We start from the raw sequence: 18,262 nt of genomic DNA on the forward strand, positions 1-18,262 counted from the left end.
ACCTTGGAACTAACCTCAGCCATACCACTACGACGTTGTCACACAGTGTTAGCACCAATCAAAATTGATCTCATAAAAGCTTTAGGGTTTCAGCCAATCACAAGCATTCCCTGGATATACACATACCCAGGTACGTAGAACGTGCACAATAAGTTAGGGCCTATATCTCTGAAAGAGAAACTGCGGGTGTATTGAAGATTCGTCTGGATTTTCCAGGTAGACCTATGTAATGTTCTTCTCCAATTTTTGTTCAAACCAGATTATATTAATTTGTCCTACAGCTAAAATTTCACCACGATATTTATAGAGAAATATGGTAGATTGAAGACTAACTTTTGGGAGTTTTTGACTTTGAGATGTTAAAATGTAAACTACTCCACCCGTGTTATCGTAACCTCATTGAATTTTCATAGGCTACATGTTATAATAATCGTTGCAAATTTGTGATTGGCCATGTATAACATAACATTGTCTGCAAAAAGGCAGTTTTGCAGGTTACACAAGACTATTCTTCCAAGATAAAGTCTTCTCAAATCCTTCGATCGACATGTGTGAGATGCAATGCAAATTCCAACCAGTGGAGATGTAATCCCCAATGAGTAATAATCTGACAATGATTTATCATTTTCATACATACTTTACCCTGCTTTCATGCATAGGCTATTCCTGCGAATGTGAAACTCGTGATGCATGATTCCAGTGACTATTCATTTTGATATACCAGAGCTTGGCATGTAATATTTCCTCTGCCCCTTTTATAAAACAGGCGCTTAATTAGGTTAGAGTAACTATTCATTTTCATTTTTCATTTATTTTTCCATTTCCTCACAATGTTTGTATAATAATAGGACTGTGAAGACAATACCATGCAAAGAAAATAATAAGTAATAAATCATATAAAAGAACATGAGTTGCTATTCCTATTATGTGTATTATTGTAGATGGGCGATCAAGGTTCACTCGAGAATTAAAATGTAATGGTCTCTTAACGTGGAGAACATTGAAATATGTTTCATATTGTTAGTAAATTTGTGATTGGATAGGTATTTGTACATGCACAAGATGGATCTTCCTATTTTTTTTTTGGCAAAGGGATCCTCAGGCTCTAATGAACACACTTGAAAATGTGTGTTGATTATTGCTGCACATAGTTTATTTGTTATGCCAGATCAATGATCATGAATTACCAAAACTCCACATCAGTCTCTGCTTTTGGGCATTTAGGTAGGCGCTATTTCTTGTTTACTTTCAGAAGCTGCTTTCAGAAACTGCTGCATTGCTTTCCAGTAGTGTAGCATATGTATCTATTTACTTAAGACAACAGTGTGATCTAATGTGTGCATCAGAACAGAAGTTCATTGTTTCTTATGCATTTTTTTTTTTGGTATCCACATGTTGTCAATTAGCATATGGTTTTTTCTCTTTAGTACAGGACTCCTTTGTTCTTGTTGAAGTGGCATCATCAATGCTGTGGTCAAACTTTTTCTGGTAGCAACTCCAATCAGGAGATTTCTAAAGGGTTTGTAAGAGTAAGTAACTTCCCTGATTGGGTACTGTATCCTCCCTCCAATTTTGCCCCTCCCATTAGATAGATAAAGAAATTGCTGGGAATGCCAAGGCAGGACGATGCAGATTCAGTCACATTGTAGTAGTAGATATTGATATATAGTTAAAAATTTGAAAGTGTGGAAGATCCTAACAGGCACACTATAAGTAAGACCTGTTCAACTAAAGTTAAAACGAGACTCATATATAATGCGGTCATCCAGGGGAGATTCATCTGGATGTACCAGTCAGGTGTGTAACGTTTCTTTCCATTCATAATTGAAACTCTGATAAATTAATTACTCATTCAGCTGTCATTCCTTCATAATTTGCTTTGTATTTGGATAGATTTGAAGTTTAATGAGCCCTCACATAGCAGTTACTTTGCATGTTGTAAGATTCATGGCAAATTTGTGATTGGCTATATATGATATAAGATTCTCTGCCACAAAGCAGTTAATTTGAACTTGTGCAAGATGTGGCTTTCATTTTTTTCTGCACAGAGATCACCTAATAACACTGAAAGGCCATGGGCTTGGGTGAGGTGCAATATATATTCCAGCAACTGCAGATTTCTGCTTTAAGAGTAAATGTCTCTCCCTTCTGACACCTCATTATGTTAGAGGGTATGTGTCCCTACATCATTGGGATTCTGTTTGTTTGTTTAACCCACAGCTCTAGATTCATCTCTGGCTATGCATGTATCTAGCAATATCAACAGGTATGTAAGAAATGCTCCCATTTAGCCTGTTAAATCACGCTTCATGTTTCCTTTCTGTCTGGCTTTCAGCTTGTTCCAGCCCTTAGTTCCTCCAGACCTGAACTTGGTACAACACGCCATATTCATGATTATGCTGTTCGCCCAAGAGTATCTTGTGGTAAGTACAATGACGCAATTTTACTGCTTTACCATTCGATCATTTGAAAGAAATGCTTTCTAGAATGTGTGCAGCCTACTACTGGCCAAGCTACTGTGTTTAGTTATGTGTTATATTTCTGGAGAGTCAATGTGTACATCCCTTTGAATCATGTGTACTGTACCTCAAGTTTGGTGAAAGTCCCTCCCCCTCCCCCCCCCCCACCTCTTCACCATATCATGTGATAATTTACACTTTTCCTACATATCCATGTACTGGTTTTTACAATGCTTCAAGAAACATTTAGCAAATGTTCTCATGCTGCGAAAGTGTCCATTAGCTATAGGTTGCATCCAAAAACCTGCCGTTTGTACTGAACGGCAGGTGTTTTTCCAGTTGGTTAACTGAATGACCAGTCCCATCTTTTCGCACCTTAATTGAGCTGCCTATTCGTCTACACTATGCAACTCATCACACAGCTAGTAGCCAAATCACTATCAGATCAAGGCAGACATGGCAAGGTGTGAACAAATTAAGTCTTCCAAACTAACCAGTCTGTTTGCAGAAGAGATAAAGTTGAGGTCAAGAGAGCTGAAAAATGCAACCTATGGTTAATAGACGAATTCTCGTCATGTAGAAAAAAACTTCCATCTAGGTCTATGACAAATCTTACACCACAGTGCAATATGTTTGAATGCATGTTAACAATAAACTTGTACTCAGTAGCAAGGCCACCCTCTCACAAAGACATGTATTTATCAAGACTGTAATTGTGACCAAATAATTGGCTCTGTAAACTAGAAAATGTTAATCATGACAGTTTCATTGGTCAGGCCCATATCTGTCTATTCATGTTGTGGGAACTCGAGTTTCAGACGAGACTGGATCAGAAAACTTCATTTTTTGTCCCGACACCAAAGTGCCATGACAGTGATATCAGTCACAAAAGTGATCACAGTGTGTTGAAGGAGTAAACAGTTTTTTTTCAGTAGTTTCATCAATAGTTTGTTACAAATGTTTCCGAAAGGCCTATATTGCTTGTGCAAAAAGGTTTCTCCTTTATTATTGGCCTAGCTGATATAGGTATGTTTTTATCATTATTTAATCTGGCTCTTTTACATGATGCAATGTTGTCCCAAAATATAACAAAATTTGTACATGAAATATACCATTCTTGCTCCAGTAATTTACAGGGTTTTAGGAAAAGGCTGATTTCAAATCTTATTCAAAACCATACATCTGTAATCATGGCATATGAACTAGAAGTATAACACATGCATTTGATTTACTGTAAGTAATATTTGCTGTTGTACCAATTTCTTAGTATCTAAAACTGTATTTTTGAACTGAATACAACCTTCAGCTAGAATCAACATTCCTTGCTCTGAGTTACTGTTCTTGCTTTTAGCATAGGGTTAAACAATATTTACAGTTTAAAACTTGATAAGTAATTAAGAAAGGCCTGTTCTGTTCTTTGGTATGGTGAACAACAAAAATGTGACATTCCTTCATAGTTGGATGTTGTTGATGTTGGTATTTGATGGGTTTTTTTCTTTGTTGTAATTTTTGAACAAATGGTACATTAGAGTTTAAAATCAATTTAGGTTGTACTTTCCTAGAAACAGCATGAAGGTCAAATGTGCATTGAAAAGAGTGTGATTTTGTGAGACCAAGGTGAACGACAAGGCTTTTGTAGTAGATTCTACAATTATATACATGATTTCAACAATTTAAAAGTCATATCAAAAAGGGTATATAATTGATATATTTCCTCAATTTTTACAGAATACCCTGCCATCCTTAACAATATTTCAAGAGCTGTTGGTCTAGTTTACAATTGTGAAAGGAACCTAATTCACAATGACATCATTTCACCATCTCGCACAAATATAATCGAACTGGAGAAGTATCTGTTGGACCTAAGTGCAAATGTTGAAGCAACTCAGGGCATATTTTACATGCTTGTAATTGGAACTGGAGAAAGACAGTTTGTTCGCTTTCTTGAAAGTGGTAGTTATGCTGGCTTCTATCACAGCAACAGAGGCAGTGAGAATTTTCCACCCTTTGTCACTGGGCCTGGTTACCGAATATACTCTGACAAAGATATTCAACAGAGAAGGGACCAGAAGCGCTCTACAACTGGCAGTTGTGAAGGCAACAAAACAAGTAAGTTTTATTTCTTTGCAACATTGAACAGGAGCTAGTGAGTGATGCCCTTGAAAATTTGTTGTGCCTAACCACCAACCCCCCCCCCCACCCCCTCTTTCCCTAAGCATACTTACTATGAAACAGGGTAGTTAGGTATCTTGGTATGTAGGTAGCCCATGTTGAGGATCCATGGCTATTGATTTTATGACAGGTCATTTGTATATAAGAGTGGGCAAAGTCCTCCAGAAGTAAGTTGCTCGAACTTCAAACTTGGCATGTCTGTAGCCCTGTGTGAATACATGATCCCTGTTGCTTTTTCTTAAGTTCAAGTGCTATTTGATGTCGGTAGAAGTCAGTCTGAGATCCATCAAATATATATCTGGAAAGTGACATCTCCTTAAACTTCAAACTGCTGTAGCCACATATATGTACACAACCAATGATGGGTGGATGATCTCTATTGTTGAACATGAAGGTCATAGATCAATAAACAAGATGAAAATTTGAGAAAAATATAGACATGCTGTCTCAAGGAGAAACAGTTTTATTGAGAAACAAACTTATTATGCAGGGTGTTAGTTGCTGGTAGATGACTCATGTCAATTTTCAAGGTGAAACTTTGCTTAAGGTCAGTAATGGGTAACAGTCTGAATTAGCAAAGTAAAAGTTGAACATTTTCTTTCTTTTAAGGCACACGTCAATAAACACTTCAATTAAGACCCCTTGCTCAATGGTTAAATCTGGTAATTAGCAATGTAGAACACTGGAAATCTTACATGCAAGTTCCCTCTCATAGGGCAATGAATTATTAAGTCGTTTTCTTCAATCATTTCTTCTTCCAGGCCAACCTCGTTATCGTAGTCGCTTTGGTCAAGTGTATTCACGAGAACTTGGCAACATCAAGAGACAATTAGAGGTATGTAAAGTGTGTCTGCAGGCTAGATATCTGTTTCACAAACCTTTTCCACCTGTAGTGTTGTTGATGAATCATGCAAAAAATTTTCCTTCAAAATTGTCTTCAAATCTCTGACGCTACAATCACCATACCTACTGTTAGCAGCTCCATCTGTAGAATACCTGACCAAAACATTCATGAAGGAATTCTGCTACAGCATGCACTCAGAATTATAGACCACCACTATAGAAAGAGAGAGAGATATATAGAAAGTGACACATTTACAACATACAAGCTATTGTGTTGCCAGCTCGGCCTAGTCCAAGGTAAAACTTTATGTATGCTGCAATATTCATCACCTACGTGTTGCCCGCCCCCCCCCCCCCCCAAAAAAAAAATTTCAGTAGAAATTGCCAGCACTGGTTTGGATTTAACTAGAAGTACGGTTATGTATTTGTTGCTGTTACCCAAAGTACACAAGTCAGTCTTTAAAGGATATCATTACACAAATTTCCCTACTTATTGTGAATGTCACATCCAGCTTAATTTCCATGTTCATTTAGTGATCAGGTTTATTTCAGGAAACTGTTGTGTTAAAGTCTCAGTACATGTTTGCAAAATTTAAACCTCAAACTTTCCAGCTAATAGCTCAGTGAAAATTACACCATCTAAATGCAATTTCCATATAAATTTTCTTTATTTTTATTGAGTTATTTATCGTTAAACATGGTGAGTTGAATCAATTTCACCAGATTTAGTAACGAGTCTGTACTGTAGATTCGACAAACTTCAATCAAATTGAAAAAAAAATAACAGATCATGCGCCAATCAAATATCTGTTTTGTTTATGACTGGTAGGTTATACGACTATGTAGTTTACGTTTGTGTAAAGAACATGCTGATATGGGTGATGTTACAGTGATTTTGCAGTAAATTCATCAGCAAACACGTATTAAGACTTTAAAGCAAACTTCACAGTTTTCTCAACCAAAATTATTGAAAATCTTGCAGCTAGCACCTTGGCAACTTCTGTAAGATGTAAACTACAAGTCATTGTGATTCTGGAAACTCAGAGCATTTAGCTGTGAGTGTGGAAGAAACAAGACAGAGAAAGGGGTGGTTTTATAAAAAAGCTTTTATCCATTACAAAATACTAATTTCAGATATAGGATGTGCAAGGGATAGAAGGGGCCTATGTATAAAGTTATGCAGTTATCACACCTTTCCAGCAACCAATCATAAGGTGTCATATTTTTAAACAACCTCTTCTCTTTTTTAGGTTTGCAAGAAAATAGCGGCAGATGTCAGCAGTACACTACCCCTGCACATATTTGTCACTACTGTTCGGACAAAAGCAGATGCTGAAAATCCTGACCACCGGTGAGAAATGTTGAAACTTGTTATGGGATACTTGTAACTAGGAGACTTATTTTAGAAAATGAAAGGTGATACTACAACTTAAGCTCACTCCGAAACACCTTGGTGCTAAATTTACATATCACTGAGAGTGTCATTTCTCTGTTTACATTCCATGAAATTATTCCTCTTTTTGAAGTGGGCAAGAAAAGTCATATAACAGACAGCAGCAACTGAATTCAACCCAGATAAATTTTAATGAATTTGAAATGCACTAGTCAACAAATGTCTTGTTCATTGTATTGCCGCCTTGCAATATGGAGTGATAAATTGCTGGAAAAGGATCATCAGAGATAATCTCTTGAAAAAGAATATTGCTTATAGCATTCACAGAAATAATGACAAATAAATTATAGGATAGAACTTGAATTTTTATGGTATGTTTTCTGGACTTGTCCACATTCTCTTTCAGCTATGTACATACAATTGGATTCTCCCCCCATGAGCAGGTTCCTTTGGAGCGTGCTTTGCAAGATTTCCGGCTTGAAGGATCTACCCACTTCCCAACTCTAGAAACACTAGCCAGTGCACCCCTCCCACTGTCACTACAGAACCAAATGGATGTGTTGTGTTCCCTGTCAAATGATCCCTTCAACTTGTACCCCACAAGTGATGGAACAATCAGCAAAGCCTCCTCTAGGATTGGCTATATGCGGTATCTATCATATCAGGTACCACGAAATGGGGATGACTCTGCTCCATCTATGCTTCCTGCATCTTTCCGTAATAGGTTTATATACTTTCGGAATAATAATGAGGAGGTTCAGTGTAGGAAATTGCTACAACACATATTTGCAGAAGGGAACCACAGTACTGATGAATGCCAGCAGTACCAATCCCAACAGCCAACACAAGAAGACTTTCTTCCTCCACCACTTATGACAACAAACTTCAGGAAGGTCACACAACCAGTCGTCAAAATCACTGCCGAACTTTTGGAAAATCAGAGGGTTCCCTATGCACCCAGTATGTCACTGTTGCAAGTACGAGCATATGACAATTTTCGGACAAATCTTGTCGAATCAGGTGATATTCTGTGGAGACTGCATACTGTGGATGAGGAGTACTTCATCATGAATGACTATAGGGATGGTGGAGAACTTGTTCCAAACAGTTTTGTTGAAGTAATACACCACATTAATGATGGACACACCACATGTACTTGTTCAGTGTACAATGTGATCTCTGGCATCGCGTCAAATGAAAGACCAGGACAAGATATCTTGCCAGTGGGCATTCTGTGTATGCACTGTCGATTTTTTGATGAAGAAATTTACCCAAGATTGCATGCCTTAAATGCAGATGAACATGCTACCACAGATGACAGAATGCCATCACTTATACGTAAACTGCAAGATTCAAGAGCATTTCTCAACAACCCTGTAGTACCCTTAAGCAAGGGTCCTGGAACATGCAAATACTCCGTTCGCCCATCTACAGGTTCTGCATGTGCTATTGTGAATGTTTCCTCTACTGGTATCATGGCCACCTGTAGCAAAGGCACTTGCAAAGCAGCACAACGCCATAAACGTTCGGTGAAAGGCCTTTTGAAGGTGGAAGTTGCATCCAGTCTATGTGAACACCTTTCAACGATGCATGCAAACCGTGAAGTGTGGGCCCCTGTTCAGCCACCTCAAGACACAAATGAGGAAGATGAAGATGAAGATGATGAAATTCCAGGCATCAACACACAGGACATTGAAATACCAATGGATCAGGTAATTATGATGTTAAATTATTGTTGAATTCTACAATGTTACATTGGTGAACCAGGCAGACAAAATCAAATTAGTAATAAGCTTGTACCTGCCTATCCTGTTGTCTTTATGGAAAAGATGTACTCCAGCTAATTTACAAATATGGATGGTTCTCAAAAGTTTTATTCCCTATGTGTGTGCACTGTATCAGTACTAAAAGGGACGATTTGGTGTTATGACATTCAACTGCAAAATTGGACTTCAGTCTTAAATTCTAGGTGTTAGAATATTTCGTTTTTGAAATTGTTAGGTGATTATAAATATCATTTCTGGTGATGCAGTGTTCTTTCAGTCGGTGGTTCAATTCTATCAGCAGATATCGTACAGCCAAACACATGTCCAACACCCATTACTCTACATAGCAATTGCTAATGTGAATGGTAGCGGTAATCTTAAAGCAGTCATGACTTCTTTATAGACCATCCACTGGTGTTCCAATGAAAGACTCCAAAGGATCCAGTTGTTAGCTCTGCAACTAACTTTAGACTTAGCACTAACAAAGAAAAAAAGGAAACATTTTGTGATGGTATCTGCCATCTCATACTTTGGAACTTTTGAAACAGATAACTAAAATATAAAGAGAAGAACAGCTTTAGCAAACTGGTTATCCACCATTATATTCTATGGAAAAATATTTAAGCATTTTAACTATTTAGTGGTCATGTTGTCACTGCTGAGCTTGATTTTGAGCACCTCTTATAAAGCCAATGTACATAAGTATGACTTGTTGTCACTGAATCACGTATATCATATGTCTACTTTTTGTCCATTTTAGGGCACTGTACCATCCCAGAAATTTTTTAATCCTGAAACTGGAAAGTGGAACTATGGTGGTCTCAGCAAACACAAGCCTTTGGAGGAACATGACCTCAAAAAGTACAGGTACTTTATGATTCAGCATTGTTACAAGGCAGGATTCTATGTCTGGGGACACAGTAATTTGGCCAGGGAGCAAAATATTCAAATTGCTTAATTCCTTTGTTTTGGTTAAGAAACAAACCCTTAGAACAACTAGGTCAATCAATGGAACAACTAGGTCAATCAATGGAAAACAACAAAACATTTTTTTTTTTCTAAAGCCAAATTTCCTCCAATCCTACAGATTATTGTTTTTGTTTGAAAATAAATATATCATCATGACAAGTAGTACTTTAGAGTGGGGGGGGAGTGGGGGGCCTAACTGGCTAGAACTGAGAGGTATTTACACTAGAAGTACAAACCCAATCTCTTCTGGGACAAACAGGTCTTGGGTCTATGGGTTTTCTCTAATTGTGACCAATGCAGTAAGTACAAGGCACCTCTCAGTATGTGAAATTTTTGTGTTTATGTCATGGTTTTACTTTTTTTCTTTTTTAATTGACAAGAAGCCATCCATCATGGCTATTACATATATGTTAGCGCAAAACCTTTTAGAAATAATTAAAATCCATTGAATTCATCATTTCATACTCATGGTTGCATGGGCAATGACTTTGTGTAATACCCATGCAGGACACCAAGAGGCAGGAGCCATGACAAAGCAAACAAATTAGAAATTATCTCTGAGCATGCGAATGACTTGTGTATGTGAATGTTCATATGTCTTTCCTATTTTGATTACATTCCAGGAATATCCAGTCCCGTATGGCTGTGTATGATGGAAATCCCCATTACCCACGTGATAAAAAAACTGGTTGTTTTACTGGAATGGACCTTATACCAAATATTCCAGACAGCAACATTTGTGCCTGTGGGGTAAGCAGGGTTTTTGTCTCTACAGCAATTGGAGGGAGGCTGTGGGTATGCCTTCATTGTATATTGATATCACACACAGTGGTTTCATGGGTATTGTACATTCTGTAATTAACCTACAAGTTTAATGAAAAGAATAGCATCCAAAGAATAGACCAAAGGAATATATGTTTCTGTAATATATAGCATGAAAAGTCAACTATATTTGGTGAAATCCAATGCTTAACATACATATGCTTAATACAATTGCAAAGAAATGTACATCCCAAACAGTATGAGCTTATGACACACAACACCCAAAAAAGACAAAGAAAAAGACACCTGGGTGAGAGATTTTGAGAACAGCTTTTCACTATTCAGGTTTAGTTTCCTATTAGGGTAGAGTAAAGAGAACTGAGAATTGCAAGAGCATCATCACTGCATGACAGCCTTTGACAGGCAAGCATCAAACCATAATTGGAATTGAACTTTTACCTCTTTAGTACGAGCAGTCATTCATCTTACTGCCCAACCAATGCTACTACCGTTTTGTATCTGGTATGCAATGCAAATTCCTTATGAGTTTGATATCACTAATTTCTTGAGAGTTATGCTCTGAGGGCTACTCAATCAGATTATCCATGGCAGTTAACAATTTACAGTACCTAGTTATGTCTCCTTTCAATCTTTCAGTCACAATTCAAGAATGAACATCATCCGAATGGTATGCCACCTGTTGAAGACTTCACTTGTACCTTGTACATGAGACATGTAAGTAGTTTTGAATTGTCAATGATTTCTCAGAGCACCATTAATTTGTTTTGGGGAGTTTGGTCCTCTTCTATTGAAAAGGGATGTGGGTGGTGTACATCCGGAACCTTGTGTATGGCAGAGTCTTATTCTTACCTGAGAGCATGTATAGTGCAAACCTGTGGGATGTTGGCTGTTTTTGCAGTGAAACTGGACAAAACACTGTGTGCGGCTATGGATTTTGAATAAACATCAAAAAGGATAAGTTGTAGGAATTTCATCTATACCATCATTCTTACACTCATGACAATAACTAGTGGCAAAACAGCATCATTGAAATTGGCCATATTTGAGGCAACAGCCTTTTTAGTGAATGATGAAGGGTGATGGTCAAAACATGTCTTCTGATGGGATATAGGCTCTAGTACATGTTAGCCAAAGTGGAAGAAATGTTTTGTCCATGAATTTTAATCAATCATTTTAGCATAAGAAATTGAATGCAGCAAGTTATGAACAGTTGTTTATTTTCTTACTCTTTTTGCAACACCCTGAAGTACTAAGAAATATATTGTATTGCTTCATAACTATATGTTTCTTTTCCTACATTTTATTCATGAAGGCACCAATCCAATGCAGAGTGTACTATTTGAAATGTCTGGACGATGGGAACAGTTGCCAACAACATCTCCAATACAGTGGTTTACAGCAATCATTGTTTTTTTGGTCGAAACATGTTGCAGCATGTGATGAAGTAGGATGGGACTTCATCAATCGTGTGCTGACATCTAAGGTGTCCTTTTCTGCTTTCTGTGCAGATATGACACGTGTTTATAGGTCTGCTCATCTCATGTCAGCTCCATTCATGCACAAATCCACATTTGTTTCATGGTTCTTTGCTTGGTGTGGTCGAATGGATATTGATTTCCGTAAAGAAGTTGATCCCTGGTGTGGGTACAACCCAAAATATCTTGCTGGAGATGGAACCCATATTGGAATTTCTTTCCGTCGACTATCAATCTCACCAGTAGAGGCTGCCGATAGCGACTCTGTGAAAACACCAAAGCATAAGAGGTTTGATAGGGTTTTCCTACCATACAGGGAAGGTGTTGAGGATGAGTGCATGCGAAAGGCGAGAAACCATCTGAAAGACACAGCTAAGGCATATCTATCCAGAGGATCCTTGGATCTTGCCAACAAAGGAGCAAATGATCAAAACCTACTGCAATCTTGTTGCCAAGATGACAGATGCATCGAATTCCTGCACTTTTTTCTAAGTGGTGACATGCCAGCAACTCTCAAACAAACCTCAGCTCAATTGTTTCTCCTGTTGGCATCTGATGCTGCTGTGTCAACTGTACTGCCTCACAGATACCATGATGATGTGCTTGCTTTTGCCAATTCAATTCTAGAGCAGGATAGAGACAGTTATACATCACTTAACTTTCGTTCTTTTTGCCCAGAGATTGGACGCGTAATGGATGAATCTCTACATAACAAAACCGAGCATTGTTTTGCGAACTTTCTCCTCTTCTTAGTGGAGTTTATCAAGGCAGTCCATTGTCAGGATGAAGATCCCTCTCCTGCTAGTGAAATACCGAGTTCATATAACCCTGAATCCGGTGTAGCGTATTACTTCACCCCGCATGGGAATGTTGTCAGAAATCTTCCCACATACGACATCAGGTCCAGTGCTAACCACGACGACGAACCACGTCTTGATGAAAGATGCACGAAGAAATTTGGCAAGGTTTCACTCGGGGGGTGGACATATTTATTTTTATGGTTCTGTCCTCTCCATGGACATTGTTACGGCTTTCACATAGTCAAAGGTGCTGAAGGGAGAAAAGACCCCTTCTCTTCCCTTTACCGTTTCATGGAGGAGCCGCCAAGAGAGGTTTTTTATGATTTTGCATGTTCCTTAAGTGAGTATTGCCTGAATCGTGAGCCCAGCTTCTTTGTGAAGACTAGAATGTGGCATGACGTGTTTCATGGCGTCACACATATTTGTGGAACAAACTTTAAGTCGCAAAGATTACCATTTGCAGGTTTTAATACAGAAATCTGTGAACAATTTAATAGTTTTATTCAGTGTATAAAGTACACTGGGACACATTTGTCTCAGAGCCATTTCACATTTTTCATCCAGTTCATGATTTATGTTTGGAACCAGAAGAAAACAGCCGCTTTCATGAGAAAGGTTGATTTGGTATTGGCTGGTCACGAATGACTCTCTGTGAACTATGGCATTCCATTTGTTTCCCATACCAAACTCTATCTACACTGTTGTACAATGTTTCCCATATGTCTGTACAATGGAACAATATTCATGCACTTTCTTTCTGTGCTGGGCTACAATTTATACGTACTGTAATGTTGGGTTTGAAAAGAACAACGAATATAGCTATTATCAGTGTTCTGTACAAGAAAATATTGAGTTCTTTTATTATTATTATGTTTTCTTTCTGAAGAGAAGAATGAACTGGGGAGGGGAGGGGGGATGGGGCGAAAGTTTCAGGTAGAACAATGTATTACTGTGTTTTACTATTATTATTATTATTATGTGTTCTTTATGAAGAGAAGAATGAACTGGGGAGGGGGGTGGGGATGGGGCGAGAGTTTCAGGTAGAACAATGTATTACTGTGTTTTACTATTATTATTATTATTATGTGTTCTTTATGAAGAGAAGAATGAACTGGGGAGGGGGGTGGGGATGGGGCGAGAGTTTCAGGTAGAACAATGTATTACTGTGTTTTACTATTATTATTATTATTATGTGTTCTTTCTGAAGAGAAGAATGAACTGGGGAGGGGAGGGGGGATGGGGCGAGAGTTTCAGGTAGAACAATGTATTACTGTGTTTTACTATTATTATTTGATTTATTGTTATAGTTGTTGTTATTATCATTATGATGATCATCATCATTTTCATTCTGGTCATCATCATTATTATTATTGTTAATATCAAGTCTTCTGAAGGGGTGGGGTGGGGCGGTGGTGTAGGGACTGAAGTTGCATTTTGCAGTAAATTTCAAACCAGTTTATTTCAAGCAGTCAGGCCAGCGCATGTGTGCGTGTGACACTTTATTTTGTATGCACAAAGTCAACAAGGGAATGATTGATCAATGCCGTCCTTGGTGGGTGGGTAGTCCATGATAACTTGAACTATTATCATTTTGGTGCACATATCATGAATATTAATGAAGTCACAGGGTCAACATAAAATTCTTCCAATTAACTGCAATAATTTGGCAACCACAAGTTGGAGTTTCTTTAAACTTGGTATGGTGATATTGGTACACCACCTTTAAAATGTTGATGTGTCTTGCAATTGATATCATGCATATTTATGAGGAGGCGGGATGATATTTACTTTTGTAACCACAATATATGCACAATAACTAGACTAGGGAATGATTGATAAAAAACAGTCTTGATAGGTGGGTGGGTGGTCCATTATAATTAGATAAACTCTATTGATTTTGGTGTTCATAATGAATGTTAATGAGGTCACAGGGTCAAACGTTAGTATGTTATTAGTTGGTAGCCTACAAATCGATAACTATATTTATGAGGAGTGTGGCTTTGCATTACTAGGTGACAAGTTGGTATAATTAATAACTTCACAAGGCAATGATTGAACTTTCTTCATCATTACACACTTTAAGTGTTTTCTGTTTTCTTACATTTATTCTATTATTTTCTTTTGAAATACAAAACAAAGTAAAGTTTGAGTCATTGTATTTCAGTTGTTGTATTTCTCTGGGGTGTTTAAGCCAAAAACAGGCCTCTTGTTCCTTTTTTTCTTCTCATTCCTGGGCCTTTTGAAAATGATGTACTCATCCTTTAAGAAAAGTTAATAAAACTACCCCAGCCGCACGGCTAGTAAATGAGCAGTGATGTAAGATGTAAAGTCCAGTCATGTGGGTATCATTCACTTGGCAAAACAGAAACTTTTCACCACATGTCCACACGATTTGTCTCCTTCACCGTTAGGACCATGTCCCCTCTATTCACTAACAATGCAATGAATGTATGGTACGCTGTCGATTGCTCCCCAACCTAGACTGGAGTGTCGTATGGGCTTACCGTTTTCAGAATGAGTAGTGGACACCCTAAGGCACCAGTAGATTGAATTTCAATTCTGAGGTCTCATCCCTGTGGCTGTGATGGATATTATTTCTGGCCGGGCCCATTATCCCCAATTTTCATACGATCTGTCATCTTTGAAGGCAGTATCTCTTGAAGGGGTCATGCGAAACATAAACTATGGCATGAAACCTAATCTTTAGAACCCCAGGGAGCTACCCCTGTGAATGAGAAGTCATAGCCCTCTCCCCGAGGCGTGTTAAAGTCTTGAAAATCACCATAGCTGGGCTAAATCGTGTGTAATGTCGAATGACAAATGGTGATGAAGGTGATAAATCAGATCTTTAAATATACCCTTCATGAATTTTAGCCCCTTCCTTTAACGGCAAATGGGTCAATTATTTTATTAAAATTCCATCCCCGTATATAGCCTACACTAATTGGGCCTGATCTAATTTCTAATGCGCTTCCTCTAGAAATGGACCGGCCCATTTCTTTGTGAAAACTGTGCAATATTTATGGTACCTTTGAAAAGCTATGCAGTAAGTTTGGTGGCCCTATCTTATTCCCCGAGGGAGTTATAGAGGTCCAAAATACCATCCCCTAAAAAAAGTCCCTCGAGTTCCGTTAATACTTGTGACCCCTGTACAGAGTAAATGTAGAAATGAATTTTCATATTGATTTTGATCTATCTATTCAATATTTTCTCTCTTACTGGACTTCTTCCGACTCAAAATGACTCACCAAATCTGCAATTTGTGCCCCGCATTTATTACCCTCTCGGAGATATGGGGGCACCAAAAAGGGCCCATTTCTGATCATTTTTGATTACCGATACCAAACGACGGAATATCGTCCTAAAAATCAATCATCGTACTTAATGACGATATTCCAACCTTTCCAACATTTTTTCCCGGTTACTTGGGTCAAAGGTCATGAGATCACGAATATCCAGCCTACCCGGTCGGTTAACCCTCTTAAAAAAAACTAATGGTTAATTCTGATACTAACTCTCAAGACAACTCTAACGATACTAACCGCAACTACCTGTGATGTTCAGTTAAAAAGTTATGGGGACTGGAAACATTAGGCAGGTACATAATTGGTCGCTTTTAATTAATAACTCATTAATTAGTAAGATACGATCTCGAAAATTGTTTTATCGGCTTTAGCAGTTCATTTTACGTCAGAATATTCATTTTGGTGAGAATCGGATGATGTATAAATTTTGACCTTGGGGAGGGGGCGAACCTCGGGGTCCCCAAAATTCAACATTCTCCAAATAACTTGAACTTCGAGATTTACCATTAACACATAATTAAACATTTTTTTGAGCTATTTAGAGGTAGCTGTGACCTCGTCTTGATATTTTATGAATATATTAAGCAATTTTTCGCAATATTTTTGTTTTGGCGGCCATTTTGTCTTGGGTCCACCGATTACCTCGAAACTCAGAATGCGCACGTAGGTTTATATGCCCTATTATATGACACCTCAAATTTAAAAAAAAATTATACAACAAAGAAAATATGGACCATAACATATATGCCCCATACTATGTGACGTCACTTCCGGAATGAATCAGATGGCAACTTCCCTGGGCAGATCGATAATAGACCTATCGTCTAGCACATACGTGCCGAATTAAAAGGCCACAGCACCTACTGTCTATGAGTTACAGCTTCCCTTGGGGTTAACTAGGGGTTGGTTTAAAACCCGGAAGTGACGTATGATCCTCTTAAAAATTCTTGGGCTAATTACTGCATACTAGGGGTACATCGACCGTGAACATGAACTCGATCCTACATCTGGTATGTATTTTACAGGGTTTAATGTTTTCACGTCTATAGTGTTCACCTAAGGGTTACTTTGACCTTGCCGCCATTTTGTCCAACGTGACTTCCGGTCGAAAAAAACCTGCGCACAACCCGTACGACCTCATAGAATGCCCCTAGCCAAATTTCGAAAATTTTCGTCCTAGTTCATTTTTGACCTCCCGGTGACCTATGACCTCGAACCGGATGTCAAGGTTTCTCGACCTGGATCAAAAGGTCTTGACCTCAGCTACTTCCGTACGAAGTTTGAAGATGATCGAACAAGGATTCGCTAAACCCGACGATTTTGTGCCCGAAACTTTGCCCCCTCCTAACTACGTCACCGGAGATGCTAGAACCTTGCGCTTTTGATATGTTGGTACCCTAGGGTACTCCTACCAGCCCTCCAAATTTCAAATCCCTAGAATAAACATAGCAAATTCTAAAGCAACCCCTAGTTTGCCTACCTTCTAGTAAACGACACTTTAGTAGTATATGAGTACTATTGCATTTTTTGGCTAAAGTCGATGAGGGGGGTATAAGGGGAGTCGGGGACACCCTTGGGGTATTTGGTATGGTAGACCGAACGTATGTACCCACCATCTCGAAATATCAATTCCCTACCTGGGGAGAAACCCACCCTAAAAGATGATTTGTGGGGAACTAATTGATACTACATGTCGAGATTAATTATAATTAATTAAAACATTAATTAAAACCTCTTTCTGACCTTCTACGAACTCGAAACATAGCTAAATCGATTCACCATGAAATTTAGTTAAATATGAAGTAGGTCTAAAGAGTTCAACATTAAGGTCGAGGTCAGAAATTAAATTCATAAATGATGTCTCTATTCTCTAAAAAATGGTTGAACTCTAGGGGCGTGTGAGTGAACTCGAGGGACGTGTGAGTGAATTTTAGGGACGTGAGTGTTGAACTTGAGGGACGTGGGTCGTTGGAATTAGAAATCGTTATTAAAAATACTTCCGGAGGTCTGATGGTTGCAGTTGGTAGCGAATGTGACCTCGATGTGCGCCGACATTCAATCTTGACCCTAGGGCGCCCTCTATTTTTATTTTTTCGACCATTCCGTCTACCATATTAATTTTTATATCCATTTCTTTCAAATAATTCTGTTTAAATTTCTAAAAATACTACAGCCCCGACAAACCCCGTGGTGCAGGTTTTTTCTCGATCGATCACTGTATGCGCGCGTTATGCACCGATGAAGATGCGCAAAATCGTCCCCCCCCCCCCCGTATCTCATCAGGACGGGTCGCGATA

The 18,262-nt window shown here is 38.4% G+C and overlaps 3 protein-coding genes across 4 annotated transcripts in view; 2 read left to right on the plus strand and 1 right to left on the minus strand.

The window, feature by feature from the left end:
- LOC139984042 (fibrinogen-like protein A) overlaps positions 1-18,262 on the minus strand; it is a 65,415-nt gene that overhangs the window by 30,774 nt on the left and 16,379 nt on the right. The gene's annotated exons all lie outside the window — the stretch shown is intronic.
- LOC139984044 (methyltransferase N6AMT1-like) overlaps positions 1-18,262 on the plus strand; it is a 49,289-nt gene that overhangs the window by 4,852 nt on the left and 26,175 nt on the right. The gene's annotated exons all lie outside the window — the stretch shown is intronic.
- On the plus strand, positions 188-13,555 carry LOC139984038 (uncharacterized). Its single transcript, XM_071997681.1, has 11 exons — positions 188-216; positions 1,433-1,529; positions 2,336-2,423; positions 4,188-4,568; positions 5,393-5,466; positions 6,725-6,825; positions 7,274-8,579; positions 9,394-9,500; positions 10,226-10,352; positions 11,022-11,099; positions 11,698-13,555. The coding sequence occupies exons 4-11, from the start codon at positions 4,361-4,363 to the stop codon at positions 13,303-13,305; spliced, it is 3,609 nt and encodes a 1,202-aa protein (XP_071853782.1). The 5' UTR covers positions 188-216; positions 1,433-1,529; positions 2,336-2,423; positions 4,188-4,360; the 3' UTR covers positions 13,306-13,555.

This window comes from Apostichopus japonicus, chromosome 17 (genome assembly GCF_037975245.1).
Source record: "Apostichopus japonicus isolate 1M-3 chromosome 17, ASM3797524v1, whole genome shotgun sequence".
NCBI lineage: Eukaryota > Metazoa > Echinodermata > Holothuroidea > Aspidochirotida > Stichopodidae > Apostichopus > Apostichopus japonicus.

Coding starts and splice junctions, on each gene's coding strand:
- LOC139984038 (XM_071997681.1), top strand. CDS start 4,361: ATGCTTGTAATTGGAACTGGAGAAAGACAGTTTGTTCGCTTTCTTGAA. Junction 5,467..6,724: donor ACATCAAGAGACAATTAGAG/GTATGTAAAGTG, acceptor TCTCTTTTTTAG/GTTTGCAAGAAAATAGCGGC. Junction 8,580..9,393: donor TTGAAATACCAATGGATCAG/GTAATTATGATG, acceptor TGTCCATTTTAG/GGCACTGTACCATCCCAGAA.